The sequence below is a fragment of the Coenobita brevimanus genome, chromosome 74, assembly GCF_032717465.1.
Source record: "Coenobita brevimanus isolate Jiangsu-jjx chromosome 74, ASM3271746v2, whole genome shotgun sequence".
NCBI lineage: Eukaryota > Metazoa > Arthropoda > Malacostraca > Decapoda > Coenobitidae > Coenobita > Coenobita brevimanus.
The window spans coordinates 16,068,871-16,087,089 of NC_137027.1; the positions used below are offsets into that span (position 1 = coordinate 16,068,871).

General features: G+C 41.0%; 1 protein-coding gene across 1 annotated transcript in view; it reads left to right on the forward strand.

Annotated features, from left to right (window-relative positions):
* Positions 1 to 965: 965 nt before the first annotated feature.
* LOC145407787 (aminopeptidase N-like) overlaps positions 966 to 18,219 on the forward strand; it is a 364,550-nt gene continuing 347,296 nt past the window's right edge. Inside the window, exons 1-3 of the mRNA XM_080278651.1 lie at positions 966 to 1,022; positions 15,986 to 16,182; positions 17,739 to 17,894. Of these exons, the coding sequence (XP_080134777.1) occupies positions 966 to 1,022; positions 15,986 to 16,182; positions 17,739 to 17,894 (410 nt within the window). The remainder of the gene's footprint in view (positions 1,023 to 15,985; positions 16,183 to 17,738; positions 17,895 to 18,219) is intronic.

Here is an 18,219-nt window from a genome sequence, read left to right on the forward strand (position 1 = left end):
GGTTTCTCAAGGTAGAGCCTTTTTTTGGTGGCATCTTGAGAATCTCTCAGTTTAGATTTATAGAGTAGCAACAACAAATCTGTGATCAGCAGCAAAGAGCTCTGCACCCCTGAAAACCTTCCATTTCTGAAGGATCCTTCAGTGAATACTAACAAGAATGTGATCAATCTCCTTAGCAACCCATCTGGTTATTGGGATACCAAGTCCAGCGATGAAGGTTTGGCTGCTGGAACCAGGATCCAACAGTTCTTAACTTATGAGATTTTGTAAAAGCCAGAATGTAAGAACTATTGGAATTCCTGGTTCTAGAGCCATGGGGACCTACACAATCCCTGAAGCCCTCCCTGTCAATGCCATTACCTGCACTAAAGTCGCCCAAGACCAGGAGTGTATCCTGCAAAGGGCACTGTTTCACAACAGAGTCAAGTTTGTTGTAGAACAACTCTTTCTTTTCAAGATCACTCATCTCAGTTGAAGCGTACACTGCAATAAGACAGATGAAGCCTAAGGAGTGTTTCAATCTTATCATCATTATATGCTCAACAACTGGAGTAACCCTGTCAAAACATGAGACAAAGTGAGCAACAATTGCCACAGCGACACCCCTAAGATGGGCACCATCATCACTGCCAGACCAGAAGTATGTGTAACCATCGCTTCCAATCTCACCATGCCCTGGTTGCCTCACTTCAAAGAGTGCAGCTGTGCTGACCCCCAGCTGCTCTTACTTTAGTAACAGCAAAGGTAGTCAACCATCCTTTGAAAGGCTTAGAACATTCCAAGATCCCACCCACAGTGCATCACGAATGTTAAACCCACGCTTGGATTCTCGGGCTTGCACGTCCTCTGCACCACCAGAATGCGAATCAATAGGAGGGTCTGGGCTAGGAAGTCCCCCTTCCCCCATAATCCTGTTGCTGGTATCTCATAAACTTTACCCAGCAAATGTCATGGTGGGCACCAGCATGGCAGGGCTCGAAAAGCCCTGCCAGGCCGGTACCCAAGGGAGGACCCCCCTGCAGGTAATAATGATAGTAATGATAATAATAAAAATAATAACAATAAGTATAATAATGATAATAATAATAATAATAAGTATAATAATAATAATAATGAAAAAATAATAATAATAATAATAATAAGTATAAGTATAAGTATAATAATAACAACAGGAAAAACAACAACTAGGACATACTCTCTTCCGTGGCTACGTCCCCTAGGGGTCATCTCCCCACCTACCTATTTCCCCACTGGAACAATTTTCATCCCATGAACCCATTCTTCTTCATAGAACTTTTTTCCCCCTTAAACCCATTTTCCCCTCATGGACCCAATTCCACACTGGATATAATTCCTCATGGACACATATATTTTTTTTCTTAAGTATAGATAACTTGCTTTCTCCCATGGAACTATTTCTCCCAACTATACCTGTTTTACTCCATGGACCCATTTTTCACTATGGATCCATTTCACCTGTTGACTTGTTCTTCTCATGGACCTACTTTTACCATGGACTTATTTTTACCCTATGGACGAAATTTTCCTTGAATTACTTATGTTCCCCATGGACCTACACATTCCCCATGGTAACACCAAAAGCCAACATACAGTATATCTTTTCTCTGACATAGACCTATTTCACCTATAGATGTTTTTTACCCATCAGACCTATGTTTCCATTTGGGGCCATTTCCCTCCTGGATGTAACACCCCTGGACCAATTATTCCATATAGAGCTACTCCAGCCATGGACCTGTTTACTCTAGAGACCTGCTTCCCAGCTGACCTATTTCTCCCATCCACCCGTCCATCTTTCCACCCATATACCTACCCACTCAGTGTGGTAGGGCCGTTACCTGGTTTCTCTCATAGGAAGCCACACATCCACTCACTAACCTAAAAAGCCAACATACTTACCACCAAAGGAAAGCTGGTGGGGTGGGCAGGTAGGGTGCGGTTGGTGGTTGGTGGTGTGGGGTGGGTATGTAGGTGGGCAAGATGGAGTGGGTTGACGGGTGTTCAGGGTGGGGAGGGAGGGTGGCTGAGTAGGAAGGAGTGGTTGGGCGGGTTAGGCACGTGAATGGGATGTGTGGGCTTTTTGGATGAATGGATAGATGTTGGACTTCCTGGAGGATGTCAGATGTGCTTACCACACCGGGTAAGTGGTCATTTATGTAGGTAAGTTGGTGGGGGGGTGGATGAGAGATAATAGGTCCATTGGGAATTGGTTATGTAACAAGTCCTTGGTTGAAATAGGTCTGTGAAGGAAAATAATTCCATTGAAAGTACATCCTTTAGGGAAATTTAATTAAGTGGAAACAGATTTAGTGGGTAAAAAAATCCACGGTAGAAATGAAATACAAAAGCATTCGGGGGCGGAATGCTATTCGCCCACCGAAATATGTTGTTGGCTAAGGCACAAACTACCGAAATACCAGACTTTAAGAAAATATCTCTGTCCGTTGCTGAGATATTGGCCAAAATGCAATTTGATATAAGGCGGCTGACATTCGGTCGTCTTTGATCAAATCCTCACCATCCATATAGTTAATTCCCGAAGGTTTGGTAAAAATTCGTTCACAACTTTTAGAGATATTTGAGAACACACACACACACACACACACACACACACAATTGCAAAAGGAAGAGATAGAAAAACTGGGAAGGGAGGCCAATAAGAAAGACACAACCATCAGTGAACTAACAGTGGAATTGAGTACGCTTAGGAAGAAAGTGAGTGAAATGGGAAGTACAGTAGTCAGTCACGAGAGTGTTATGGAAGAGTTAAAAAATGACACAGAGACAATTAGACAAGCAAGCAGTCTTATGGACCAGAGCAGTGATATTGAGGAGAAGATAACACAGGTGAATGAAGCTGTGCAAAGCAATGATGTAGAAACCGCGTATGCTGAAATGGTGAAAGTAAAGAAAGACTTAGAAACAAGGGTGGAGGAAAAAAACATTTAAAAGGAAGTGAAAAGAATAATCCAAAACAATCCAAAGTTAGTCAGAGATTCAGTAGAAATAAATAAATCAATAGTAAACACTGGTATAGAAGAGGAAGAAATTAAAAACAAGATCACTAGAGACAAAAAGGAGATGGCAAATGTAATGAGCTTACTGAAAGAATTATCAGAGGAACTCTGTAGTCAAGACATAGAGGAACACAAAAGGTTAGGGAAATACGAGAAAAGCAAGACAAGACCTCTAAAGGTGACTTTCCAGAGTGTAAACACTGTGGAAGTGATACTAAAAAATGCAAAGAATCTTATGGAAAAAGAGGAGTTCAAAAATGTATGGATAAAAAGATGCCTAACACAAGAGGAACTGGAATTACTGAAAGAGAAAAGGGAGGAAGCAAAAACAAAAAATGAGGCAAGATCAGAAGAGGACAAGAAGAAATTTTTTTACAAAGTAATAGGATTGCAGGTAAGAAAGTGGTACACAAACAGGATGGAAGAAAAAGGAGGAAGTTAGTAGAACCATGTCATGACAAGTATATAAACAAGATGATAAAGTTGATGTACTCAAATGTGGATGGAATGGTATCTAAATTACTAGAGATGAATGATTATGTCAGAGAAAATGAACCACAAATAATATGCCTGAGACAAAATTAACACCAAGGATATCCAATGACATACTAAACTTAGAGGAATACAATATATGGAGAAGAGACAGAAATTTAAAAAAAGGAGGAGGAATTATAATATTAACTAAGAAAAATCTAAATGTCAAGGAAATAAACCTAGATATACCATCACAAGTAGAACTGATTGCAGTAGACATCGACACATCTGAAGGTAAAGTAATTGTAGCCAATTTGTATATGCCACCCAGATCAAACACATGGGAAAGAGACGAATATGAGGACCTGGCAGAGAGTACAATTCAGAGTATAAGATCCTTGCTACATAAAATGGAAGAGAAATCGGAAAGAATTATACTAACTGGGGACTTCAATACAAATATAAATTGGAATACTCTAGATATAAATAGCCAAGAAAGCTGTTGGGACCAAAAAAGCTCCTGGATCTCGTACAAGAGTTTTTCTTAACGCAACATGTGAGGGAAACCACTAGAAAAAGAGGACTTGATGTACCTTCAGTGCTAGATCTACAGTAATATTTACTAGGCAAGAAAATGACATTGACAGTTTAATATATCACCCTCCACTCGGCAAAAGCGATCATGCAGTACTAAAATATAACTTCAGGATAGCATATGACATAGTAAACAGCAATGACAGTTACAAAAAGAGCCTAAACTATAAAAAGGGAAATTATCAAGACCTAAAGAAGTATTTCTTAGAAGTTGATTGGGAAAATGAGCTTAGAGGACAAGATTTAAATGCTGTATATAAAAATTTTTGTGAATTTTATGAAATAGGAGTCCAGAAGTACATCCCACAGCAAAAGAAGCAGATAAGAAAATACAGAAATGGTTCAATACAGAATGTAAAAAATCAAAAGAAAGAAGAGATTTGTTGTGGAATAGATACAGAAGACACAATAGTGAAAGGGCGTATAATAATTACAAACAGGCAAGAAACGACTATACAAGAATAAGGAGGGAAGCCCAAAAACAGTTTGAGGAGGATATAATAAATAAAAGTTGTGATCAACCAAAGCTGTTTTACAGCTATATCAGAAGCAAAACCAAAGTAAAAGATATAATACAATCCATTACGGACGAGGGAATCACTTATACACAAGAGAAAGATCTTTGTGAAGCACTAAATAAGAATTTCCAATTAGTTTTTACAGAAGAAAAAATTTTTGAGAGGGACTATGTGGAACACGCATGTCCACACATACTACCAGATATACAAATAGCAGAAAAAGTAATACAGGAGGAGTTAAGTAGATTAGACAGAGGAAAAGCAAGTGGTCCTGATGAAATTTCATGTTGGGTGTTGCGAGAATGTGCAAAGGAGTTAAGTAAACCATTATTTTTAATTTTCAAGAAATCCTTGAGTCAAGGGAAACTACCTGATATTTGGAAAAAAGCAAATATAGTCCCCTCATTCAAGAAAGGAAATAGACAAAATCCTCTCAACTACCGACCAGTATCACTGACCAGTGTTGTAAGCAAGGTATTAGAAAAACTATAAGAAAAGCTTGGGTAAATCATCTAGTAGAACACAGTATGATAACAGAAAGACAGTTTGGTTTCAGAAAAGGAAAATCATGTGTTATTAATCTGTTGAGCTACTATGACAGAGTAACAAACACAATACAGGAAAGGGAAGGATGGGTGGACGGTATCTATTTAGATTTCAAGAAAGCTTTTGACACAGTACCACACCAAAGACTTTTATGGAAGCTGTACCATCAAGGAGGAATTCGAGGCAAACTGTTTTGTTGGATGCAAGACTTTCTCATAAAAAGAGAAATGAGGACAGTACTAAGAGGAAACTACTCATCATGGAAAGAAGTGACTAGTGGAGTACCACAGGGTTCGGTGCTGGCACCAATCATGTTTTTAGTGTACATAAATGATATAAACAGTAACACTGGAAATGAAAGCTATCTGAATATGTTTGCAGATGATGCAAAAATACAAAGGAGAATTACTAGCACAGACTCCTGTAGGGAGCTACAAGAAGAATTAAATAAACTTCATGAATGGAGTAGTACATGGCAAATGGAATTCAATGTGGACAAGTGTCATGTAATCAAGTTTGGTAAAAGTGGAAAAAGACCTGATTGGGATTATAAGTTAGGAAATAAAACCCAATACACATCAGAAAGAGAGAAAGACCTAGGTGTGATTATCAATAACAGACTATCTCCGGCTGACCACATCAGCGAGAAGGTACGGAACATGTATACACTGCTTGCAAATATGAGAATAGCATTCACATACATAAATGAAGACATGCTAAGAAGGATAATAACATCATTCATTAGACCAACCCTGGAATATGCATCAATAGTCTGGAGTCCTCATCTCAAAAAGCATATAGACAAGATTGAAAAAGTTCAAAGGGCCGCTACAAGATGGATACCAAGCTTAAGGGACCTGAGCTACGAAGAAAGACTAAATAAACTGAATCTACCAACACTACAGGAGAGAAGGAAAAGAGGTGACATGATAATGCTATATAAGTGCATATCAGGAAAGGAGAAAATAGACATAAATGATTACTTAACATATGGAGAAGCATCAGCAAGCGGACACTGCAAAAAACTGCATAAGAAGAGAGGTGATAAAGACGTAAGGAAATTCAGTTTCCCAAACAGAGCAATTGATCAATGGAATGCACTACCGAATGATATAGTGTGTGCCAAAACAATTCACAAATTTAAGGATATGTACGATAAATATGGTCTAAGACACGGGATAGTACGAGCTTGACTCATTCCTGTAAAGATACAATTAGGCAAGAACAATTAGGTAAGAATTAGGTAAGAACACACACACACACACACACACACACACACACACACACACACACACAGACTCCAACAAACAGTATATAGCCTCGCCTTGCTAAAAACGGCGATAATAAATACGCTTGAGAGAATATGTTCATGTGGAGATTTCGTGTGTCCTCATGGGGGGAAAATACGTCCGTGGGGGAAAACAGGCCCATGGAGGAAAAACAGATCCATGGGAAAATAGGTCAGCCGAGGGAAAATAGGTTCATGGATGAAAAATATGCCTATGCTATAAAATAGGTCCATGGTGAAAAACAAGTCCGTGGTTGAAAAATAGGCTCAAGGGGAAAATAGGTCCAGGAAGAAAAGAGGGCCCTTGGGAAAATAAGTTCATGAAATTAATGAGGTTTATGGGTGAAAAATTGGCGAATGGGGAAAATAAGCAAAAGGAGGAAAATATGCTTGTGGGGGAAAATGGGTCCAAGGGGGAATTGGACCCATTGGCCGAAAGGGAAAAATAAGTCCATTGAGCGAAACTGGTGGGTGGGAGGATGACCACTAGGGGCAAGAGCCGGAGACGGACTTTTGTGCTTGTAATGATTAAATTGTTGTGGGGTCTTGTTTACGCTCTATAATGGTTACGAGAGATCATGCCTAAGTTGAGTAAAATCCTGTGGAAGTAGCAAGATGAAACTAAGAAACACGTTGCCGTACTGAAGGGGTAAATACTTCCGGGTCTGTTGAGATGTAGGAACAGCCAAGATGTAGGAACCGAAAAGAACAGCAAGCAAACATGGCGCTGCTGTATAGGTATTGCCGCATTTCATTTACTTTTTTCTATTTTCTTTTACTGGTACTAGTGCAGAAGGAGAAGAAGGCTTATATTTAGTGACTATCGATTGCATGAGGGTCCTTTAAAACAATCAGTTTTTGGTAAGTCCTTGTCTTAAAATAAACTATTTAAATTCAAGATACAAACAGGCGTGTAAAGAAGACCTTACATATTGGTCTCGGCCGGGAATCGAACCGGGGAATACCAAGTCGAGTGTGCTTCCGAGTGTACCCACCGCTACTCCCATACATGGGAGGGAATTATAGAAACTTTTCATTCATGGATAACTTAGACAGATGCAGACAGGCGAGAGGACACCATTGTCAGTTGTTTATTCTGTACACTGATACCCACACTCAACTATAACCAAAGTATCTTTCTCAGTGACAGGAGACGAAAATACAGTAAAAGCTAAATATTTTCCTTCGTCGGCAGAATGTGATAGGCAGGCGGGAAAGACAAGAGGAAACATCAGTAAGATTTTTTCAAATGTCCGACTCCGAGAATAGATTCGATAGCATGCTCCCTGAGACCCAGCAATCTTTATCGCATTTCAGACATTAACAAATCACCACCTGGCACTAATGTGCATCGTGTATGTTCCAGCATACTTGAACTGACTCATTCAGGATTGGTGAATGGTATTGGTTTGCGTATTTTATAGAATTTTAGTGGATCTTGTGGAAAACCAGTAAAGCCTGTTTTATCGATAATCAGGCAACCAAATTGTTCCCACCTCCACCCCTGGATCGAATAAGCTTCCTTCCAAACAGCAGATAACTTTCTTAACCACTTGCATTCAAAAAGAGGGCATATGACTGATTTAAACCTTTCCAGTGAGCTTTTAACTGACCACTGAATGTACAGTTATCTTGTCTAATCCTAATGTCTCTCAGAGATTAATCCCTTCACTCTCTTTCCTAAAGACAGTATTGAGATTATAAGTGTCTGGAGAATGGCTGGGAGGAGGAGGAGGGAGATAAGAAGTGAGGAGGAGAGCAGTAGGGTGGAAGTAGTGGGAGCAATGAAGAAGGTTAAATGGGGAAAGCCCCAGGAATTGATAGGCTGTGTGGTGAAATGCTGAAGCACGAGGGAGCGATAGTAGTAGAATGGATATGGAAGATGTGCAAATGGGCCTGGGAGGAAGGTAGAGTCCGGACGATTGAAGTCAGGTGTAATTATTCTCGTGTACAAAGGAAAAAGGAAAAAAGAAGTGTGGTAATCGTAGGGGCTATTGATTTTTAGTGTAATAGGAAAGTATATGGCAGGATACTTATTAACAAAATTAGGGAAATAACGGAGGAATTAATTGGAGAAGAACAGGGAGGTTTTAGGAAGAGAAGAGGTTGTGTAGATCAGAATTCATCCTAAGATCTTAAGTGGAAAAGTTCTAGAGATGGGAATGGAGTTGTAAGTGGCCTTCATGGGTTTGGAGAAAGCATGTGACCGAGTGGATAGACAAGGAATGTGGAAAATACTAAGAATGTATGGAGTTAATGGAATGCTGTTGAATACCGCGAAGAATATGTATGAGGACGCTAAGGCTGCAGTGCGTGTGGATGGTGAACAAAGTGATATTATCACTCTAAATGTTGTTGGTTTGAAATAGGTATGTGTCATGTCTACGTGGTTGTTCAGTCTGTACATGGATGGCGTTATATACGAGATACAGTACAAGTTAGGGCAATGGATGTTGGAACTTCCCTAATGAGAGAAGGCAGCGTTTGGAAACTTTCTGTTCTGTTGTTTGCAGATGGTACTGTATTATCAAGTGAAGACGAAGGGGAACTGCAAGGCTTGGTGAATGAGTTTGGGAGAGTTTGTAAGAAACAGAATGTAAAGGTAAATGTAGGGAAGGGTAAAATTGTGATTTTCGAGAGGAATGAAGTCATTTAGTACAGTTGAGGCTGGATGATGAGGAAATAGAAAATGTGAGTACATTTAAGTACTTGGGTAGTGCAATGAGCAAGGATAAGAACTCAGAGGATGCAGTGCTTGAAAGGGTACAGCAGGGAAGTAGGGTTGCTGGTTCTTTGACAACAGTGATAAGAAGTGCTGCAATGAGCATGGAAGTGAATAAGTCTCTGCATGAGAGTACTGTGATACCAACTCTAACGTATCGATGCAAAGCTTGGACATTGTTGGAAAGACACAAGTCAAGAATGAAGTGAGAATGGAGTGAGACTGGCAAATGAGGAAGTGAAGGAGCGTTGTGGTGTGGATGAGGATGTGATAGAAAGCGTTAGGAGAAAATTCATTGTGGTGGTTTGGCCATGTGAAGAGGATGGAGAGCGAGAGACTAACGTGGAGAGTGTATGCGAGGGAGGTGGGAGAGGGAGACCGAGGATGATATGGAGGGATGGAATGGAGAGGTATTTGAGAGGGAGGTATGAGTTTGGGTGAGGGCAGCGAATGGCGCGGGACAGGTTGACGTGGAGGCGCTTTGTTTCTGGCCACCCCTTACGGGATTAAGGCATCTAGCTATAGATAGATAGATAGAGACAATCTTATTCAGCTGAGGAGAGTTCCCTAGTACAGAAGAGGTTACCAAAGATTGTATCTGATACCTCTGGTTTGAAAAGTCTCTCCTAGGCTTAATAGAATTGTCTTTAGATACCAAAAATGTAATAAAACTCTTATGTACACGTGTGTGTGTGTGTGTGTGTGTGTGTGTGTGTGTGTGTGTGTGTAATTCACCGGGTCGGTCAGGATCACTTGATGGTCGTGATGGTCAGCTTTTACCCTCCCGGAAGGGAGCTGAGAGCTCATATAGTTCGATCTAAGGGCAAGGCTGTGACCTTCACACACGCACACACCCGTCCCCTTGCTCAAGGGGGACAGTAACCACCCACTTCATAAGCGAAACTTTTCGCAACCTGAGCGAGGCGCGAACTCCCGTCCACCAGTTGGCAAGCGAGAGCGTTACCACTGCACCAGCGAGCGGTGTGTGTGTGTGTGTGTGTGTGTGTGTGTGTGTGTGTGTGTGTGTGTGTGTGTGTGTGTGTGTGTGTGTGTGTGTGTGTGTGTGTGTGTGTGTGTGTGTGTGTGTGTGTGTCCTGCCAGAGTTTCTCACAAAGGAAAACGAAATTTTTCACACAGGCAGATCTCCATCCCGATCAGGCTTTAGGCAGGATGGGACTTCCGTGAACCGCCCTAGTAAGTAGAAAAGGACTCAGGGCAGTTGCTCTGGTAGTCAGAGAGGCCACCACACCCAGGTTTTATGTAGGCTGGGACCAATGAAGGTCCCCATCTGCACCCTGACGAATGGTTAGGGCCAATCCCTCCCTCCTCGTACTCAGATTTTATTGTGGATCTGAAAAGGATTACTGAGTGAGTGGTGTATGCATCATTTTTTTTTTTTTTTTTACATAACAACGTCACACTGATTAGATTCTAAGGATACTGGAACCCATGGGAGCCACTCCGGTAGGCAGGATGCGTCTCACAGGGCCACTCCTGAAATAAATAAAATCTTTTAGTGGGTATAAGACTAAAACAGTAAATATATTTTCCGTCGTTATAGGATTAATTGCATTGCAATATGTAACTATTAATATCATTAGTATGGCTTTGTGATTATTATCATCATTACTTTAAATATCTTCACTGGCAACAATACATTTCTTCTTCGACATAGACTGTGCATTCATGATGACAATACTGTAATTCATTTGGATTCTGCACCGCAAGCGCCGAATCTCACCAAAATTGGGGGGAAAGTTTAAACTTTTTGCACTTTTTTTTTTTTTTTTCAGAAACCTACTTGGTATTGTCTTATCATTCTGAAATTGTGCATGTAGGTAGTAAAGGGCAAAATGATTCGATTCAAGCCAATTCGAGTCGAGTCGAACCAGATTAACTGAGTCGAACTAGATCGAACACTTGTTCTTTCTGCGTCTGTTAAGTGAAAGAGTAAGGGAAAGATTTTCATACCTGAGTCTTTTTATTTCTTTTTCGGAAATACTGTAGGTGGGAATGACACTAAGGAGTAAATTTTTTGCTGTTGGGTGACCGACTTCTTTTAACTAACTCTCGCAGTTATTGAAAATATGAACTAGTGCTATGCAGAATTACGTATATTGTTGGATAAAAAGGGATTTGGTTCTTCGAGTGAAGTACTTTTCGAGAAGTGTCAAATCCCACGTTCTGACCTTCAGGGCAGAAGAACGTTACTTTGTATCAGCTAAAGTGAATAAAACATAACAGATTAATACTTGGTAGAAGGAAAAGTGAGAATTGAGGGACTATATGTGTACATGATGGAAAATATGTTTATCCTAAACAGTTACATCCTTCGTAGTAATGGTAGTGGTAATGCTGATAGTGACTGTGATGATAGAGGTCGCGCTGATAGTGGGGGTGATGAATAATGTCGTGATGATACTGGACAACGCCAGTATGCACGGTAATAGTTCTTTAGCCAACCAAAGCCTGATACTCCTGCTAGTATGTAGTACAAATGAGGTCCTATGGATAAAGGGGTTAAGAATATGGCCAGACAGTCTCTCCTCCACAGATGCATAAAAAGAACGCGACCATGGAAGCTATGCGTAGGCTACTGCAGAATCACTTGGCGTACGTTATTGGGCTATTATTACTACATTCAGACGATTTCATTCATCTTAAAGAAAACCTATTGTAATGAATGGACCACTGAAAGCTACATACTCCTTTGCTCCTGGGTCAAAGACACTCTTAAGCCAAATAAACTCGTCTAGCGGCAACAAGAACTAGATTCTCTATCGTGGTTACGAGGTAAAGAATCTCTCTCTCTCTCTCTCTCTCTCTCTCTCTCTCTCTCTCTCTGGAAGTGGACTGTAGCACCAGTCGAACAGGGCGGTACTCCTAAGGCATAAGGAAAGCAGGTGACAGGGAGAGCTGCAGCTCCTGTTTCATCAGCACTCAGGACTATACTCAGTTTTTTATTTTTTTTTTTTTTATCGAGGCGAAGATGCACTTGACAGATTGGTGATAATAGGCTGAATGCAACATGTCCAAATAACATCGCTGTATTTCAAATAATTACCGGTGATATGAACTGAAACCCAAATACAACAATGTTATTCGGACATGATGCATTCAGCCAATCATCACCAATCTGTCAAGTGCATCTTCGCCTTGATTTAAAAAAAAAAAAAAAAAAAAAAAAAAGTATAACTCGTGACCACTTATCTTTGCTGAACCTTTTCAATGTTTCAGTAACACAGAGAGTAGGCCAGCATACTCTCCACTACAAGTTTCTCTGTCAACACCAAACTACATGCACATTAGAACTACACTTCCTACTCAAAATTAAACCAAAATGGCAACATTTAACCAAGCCTCGGAGTCCCCGGAGGGGAGGGTATAAATGCTCCCACCATCCGCCCCTCTTCCTGGTCGCCCAGTGCAATGCCTCGAACCACTGTCTGACTCACTTCATTTCTGCAACATTAGCGGACTTTCCTCTAACTTTCTCTCCGATCAGCGAGACCTCTCCTTCCCTAAACCTCACCTTCTCTTCCTGACTGAGACTCAGCTGTCTGAGGCAATTGAAAGCAAACCATTCTCTGTATCCTCCTACTTTCTCTATACCCATTTGAAAGCCAAAGGTGGTTGTTGCGTATATATATCTTGCTCTCGTGTTCCAGAACTTGATTCTTCAGAGTCCTCTTCTCACTGGCTTCGGCTTTCCTGTCGTTCTCTGACTAAATATTTCTGTGCTGTTTACTTATCCCCTAATTTTACTGATTATGAAAATTTCTTTGACTGTCTTGGAAGAAGAAACACATTATCCATTTCTCCTTTCTCTGATATCTCCATTCTAGGAGATTCCAATGTTCACTACCACCTTTGGCTCTCCTCTCCTTTCATTGATCCACCTGGCGAACAAACCTACATCTTTTCTATCCTCAGTGACCTAGAGCAGCTTATACAGCACCCTGCCCATATCTCTGACTCCCTTGGAGAGAGATCCAACATACTTGACCTCTTCCTTACAACTAATCCTTTTGCTTATGCTGTAAATATTTCCTCTCCGAGAGGCCCCTTCGGTCACACTCTTATCACCTTAACTCTCGTATCCCTCCAGTGCAGCTTGTGGACCCTCCAAAGAATTATCGGTCATGGCACTTTGGAGCTGCTGATTGGGAGGCCCCCAGGCAGTACTTCTTTCATTTTCCCTGGAATGATTATTGCTTCCATGGCCGACAGCTATTTGAGTGTGCCTTGCACATTAAGGAGATTATTCTCTGGGGCATGGAAGCATACATTCTTTTCTCATATCCTTTGGCTAATGCAAAAATAAAATTGGTTTAATCACGCTTATTCTAATGCTGTCCACAACAAGGATAAGGCCTACAAAAGGTACCGGAGCCAAACAATCCCTGAAGCTCATCGTTCTTACGTTTTTGCCAGGAATCGTGCTAATTCTGTTCTTCACTCTGCTAAAAACAATTTTATTCGTACTAAATGCTCTGAACTCTCCAACTCGAATTCTTTCCGCTCCTTCTGGCACGCTGCCAAAATCTTTCTAACAACTAACCTTATCATCCATCCCTCCTCTTTTCCACTCTGATGGCTCTCTAGCTATTTCTTCTACTGATAAAGAAGAACTCTCCGCTCAGACTTTCTTCTTCAACTCCACCTTAGACGATTCTGGTGCTGTCCTTCCACCTCTTCCCCCCACTGACTTCCTCAGGGCTGACATTATAATTTCTTCAATTAATGTATTGTTTACCATCACTGGCCTCGGTATTAACAAGGCATATGGGCCTGACGGGGTCTTTCCTGTTGTCCTCAAGAACTGTGCTTCTGTGCTTACTCCCCGCCTGGGTAAACTCTTTCGCCTTTGTCTATCAACTTGCACCTTTTTGCTGGAAGTTTGCTCTCATTCAGCTTGTCCTAAAGAAAGGGTGACAATTCCCAGCCCTCTATCGCCCAATTGATTTAACATTCTGTGTTTCACAAGTTTTCGAATCTATTCTTAATAGAAATTTTTAAAGCATCTTTCCTATCAAAATCTTTCTGATCATCAGTATGGGTTCCGCCAGGGGCTCTCCACTGGTGATCTTCTCACCTACTTTTCAGATTCCTGGTCATCCTCCTTTCGGGCCTATGGCGAAAGCTTTGCCATTGCACTTGACATGTCACAGACTTTCGATCGAGTCTGGCATAAATCTTTAATTTCCAAACTGCCCTCTTACGGTTTCTATCCTTGTATTTGTGCCTTCAATTCTAGCTTCCTTTCTGATCGTTTTATAGCTGCTGTTATAGACGGCCACCGTTCTTCTAGAGCTATGGTGTTCCTCAGGGCTCTATCCTATCTCCAACTCTCTTCCTTTTATTCATCAATGACCTTCAGGCTGTACATCTAATCCTATCGACTCATACAATGATGACTCCACTCTTCACTAATCCATTTGCTTCCCGCAGCGTCCACCTCAGCAGTTACTTCAGCAAACAAGAGATGAGGCTATGGAACACCCAGTGTCTGACTTGGCTCATATCTCTGGTTGGGGTAAAAGTAACTTTGTTGTTTTTAATGCATATAAAACTAAGTTCTTACATCTATCAACCAGACGAAATTTTCCCCAGGAGTAACCACAAATTTTTAACAAGAGCCAGCTCAATCCTGCATCGTCTTTAAACATATTTGGAGTTTCATTCTCTTGGAATCTATCTTGGATAAAACATATTACCTCTCTTGTACAATCTGCTTCCAAGAAATTGGGTCTGCCAAGCCGACTCTGTACCTTCTTTACCCATGCACAGTTGTTGACTTTGTACAAGGGTTTTATTCGCCCCTGTGTAGAGTACAACTCTCATGTGTGGGCAGGCTCCCCACACAAGGCTCTTCTCAACAGGGTGGAGTGAAAGGCTTTTCGTCTTGTTAACTCTCCCTCTCTTACTGGCTCCCTTCAACCTCTGTCTCTTTGCCGCACTGTTGCATCTTTATCTCTTTTCTATCGTCACTCCAATCTTTCCTGCTCCTCTGAACTGTCTGCTTTCATCCCTCCACAACTACAGTACTGTGGGCAAGTAGCACCCGTCTAGCAACAAACTCTCATCCCTTTTCTGTCCAACTCTCTAATTCAAAAGTTAACTGCTACTCCCAGTCCTTCATGTATGCAACAGGTCAACTCTGGAACTGTCTCCCTCTGTCTGTTTTTCCTGCTGCCTACGATCTCCAGTCTTTCAAACACAGTGTGTCCAGGCATCTCGAATGGTTGTTGAATTTGGCTTTTGGTTTTCCTGTGTTTTGTTTTGTTTTTCTTGGAGGGAGTAGTTTGCAGGCCACTGGCCTTTGGCCCCTTCCTTGCATATATCTACATATATATATATATATATATATATATATATATATATATATATATATATATATAATCTTCGTCCGGGATGGGATGATTCCTCATCCAGGCAGGTTCACCATCCAGGCTCGTCAACTCCTCCAGCGGGTGACACCCCTGTCCACCATCATGATTTTATAAACATATTAAATATGCTTTTATCGCTGTCTACTTTCCTAACTCCACAAACATTTGCTTCTCTGACTCTTATGTTTCCTTTAGTTGTACTCTTTAGATGAGAGACTGAAGTTGCGTACAGGCTCCCATTTTGTGACGAACATCTATGGAATAATTACAGGGCACCATCATCACCCATGTAAGGATGCGAAACAAATTTACTCTGATGGGTTATACCAAAAATTGCTAGAAATTGGGACCCTGCTCCCTCCTCTCTACTACACTAATGTGGTTGCTCAATTTCTTCGCCTTCTCCGCCACAGATACACACCGGCGACGGCACCCTGAGTGCAACGAGTATGAACTACGACAAGGAGAAGGAGTGGATGGTGATTGAACTGAACGAAGAGGTGACGGCCGGGGAGCAGCTGGTGCTGTCCATGAATTTCACGGGAATACTGAACGACCAACTGAGGGGTTTCTACAGGTCATCATATATCAACGAAGATGGAGACACGGTGTAGGTGTTGATCTGTCTCTGTTTAGCATTTATAATTTTGGAATGTAGCTTAAGGCGTAAAGATGGGGGCAAGCCCCTAATTTTTGAGTCTGTTTGGATTTTGTAATTAACTTTCTACTCTCATTATGCAAAGGTATTTTATTAACCGGCTGCATGTGACATATGTAACTGATTTATACTTGCTAACACCACACGATTTTATTTAGCAGAGAGAAGACTCCCCGAACTGAAAAGGTTGGATATAGCTTCATTAATCCTTCGTTTACGAATGACACTAAAGACCGTGTTTTGGGAGTAAGAATGAAATAAAAATACGTCATTGTATTCGAGGGGTTTACATCCTTCACTACGATGACAGCTTTTGTATTTTATTCCTGCTACAAACATACGATTTCATTCAGCGCAGGTGAGACCTATCATAATGAAGGGATTTAAAATTCAATATGCTTTTCCCTCCAGTTGGAGAAGTCTCTCCGAAGTTAAATAAAGTCGCATTGAGTTAGAAGGAATGAAAATGAAGTCACCATACTGGAGAGGTTAATGGCAAGTGAATGAACTGATCTGTACCCGCATCTTTTTGCAGTTATGGAATCAAATATCTTCCCCAATGTTTCTGAATAATAAATAAATAAAAATAGAGAGATAGATAGATAGATAGATAGATAGATACCATAGATATAAATGACACAGAGGAAAGGATTTTGAGGTTTTGTAAGTGTCTGTGTATTCACTTTTTCTTTTTTATATTTTTGTGAGACGGATAAGAATGGATAGTAGGTGCATATGTGTATGTGTTTTAGTTTTTTAATGCATTTCTTGAGGTCGAATGAAGATGGAAAAATAATGTAGGTTTCTGTGTGTTTTTAACTCTTAACGTGTGTCCCAAAAATTCCATTCTCAGAGGAGAATGAAAGCCCCAAATATTTTTAACAAACATGCAGCACAAATGATTATTAGTTTTGATCAGTCTGCAGCCCCAGCACAAAGTGGTTTCAGCAGCGATACAGAGAGTCTGGAGACGTTCTTTCTTTGGAAGGATGAGTGGGGGTCACAGAACCTACCCTTCTCAGATCTACTGTAAAACTAAGAGCGATGCTTGTGCTGTTGATAGGGAAAAAATTATGTTAACTAAAAAATTATTTTTTCATCATGTTGTTCAGAAATTACCACAAAGAACTGGGGCCTAGCATTCCCCTTCGCTCTTTGAGACTTAATTCGATGTAATCTTGTAAGTCAAATAAGGGTAAAAAGGGGTAGTAACTGACAAAGTTCTTCAGCGCATCTCTCTCTCTCTCTCTCTCTCTCTCTCTCTCTCTCTCTGTTTCTTTCATACCCTCACAGTTGGCTGGCGGTATCAGATTTCGAAGCCACAAACGCCCGACGAGCCTTTCCCTGCCTGGACGAGCCTGAGATGAAAGCCAGATTCTCCGTATCGCTGGGAAGAGAAGACCATATGACAGCTCTTTCAAACATGCCGCTACAGAAGACCGTCCCAATGTAAGATTTTTTATAATCTGACAGTTTAGCCTGTTTTTATTTTTTCGTTCGTGTAACAGGTTGATGGCCGCATCTTTCTTCGCGCCGACTGACGCAAGACGGGCCTTCCCCTGCCTTGACGAGCCCGAAATGAAGGCCACATACACAGTGTCTTTGGCCAGAGAAGAAAGCAATGGTGCTCTCTCGAATATGCCTGTCAAGTCCCACGAGCCAGTGTAAGCATCATCGTCGTTACCATCACAATCATCATCATTACCATCAACATGAGCATCATCACCATTACCATCATCGTTACCATCATCATTGCTTTCATTATTACTTTCTTCATCATCATGTCACTGGTAGGTTCTGACGACCATCATCCACTCACTTGATGTAGTCCTGCTACTTCTTCCTTCACTTTTATCATTCTTTTTGTGTGTTTGCCCTCCTCTCTTTCTTTTCTTCCACCTTTCCTGTCACTTTATATTACTCTTCTTTCTTTTTCAGGTGGCTTTAAGTGACATGTAGAATGGTTTCCTGTAAGCCAGTAAACCTTTT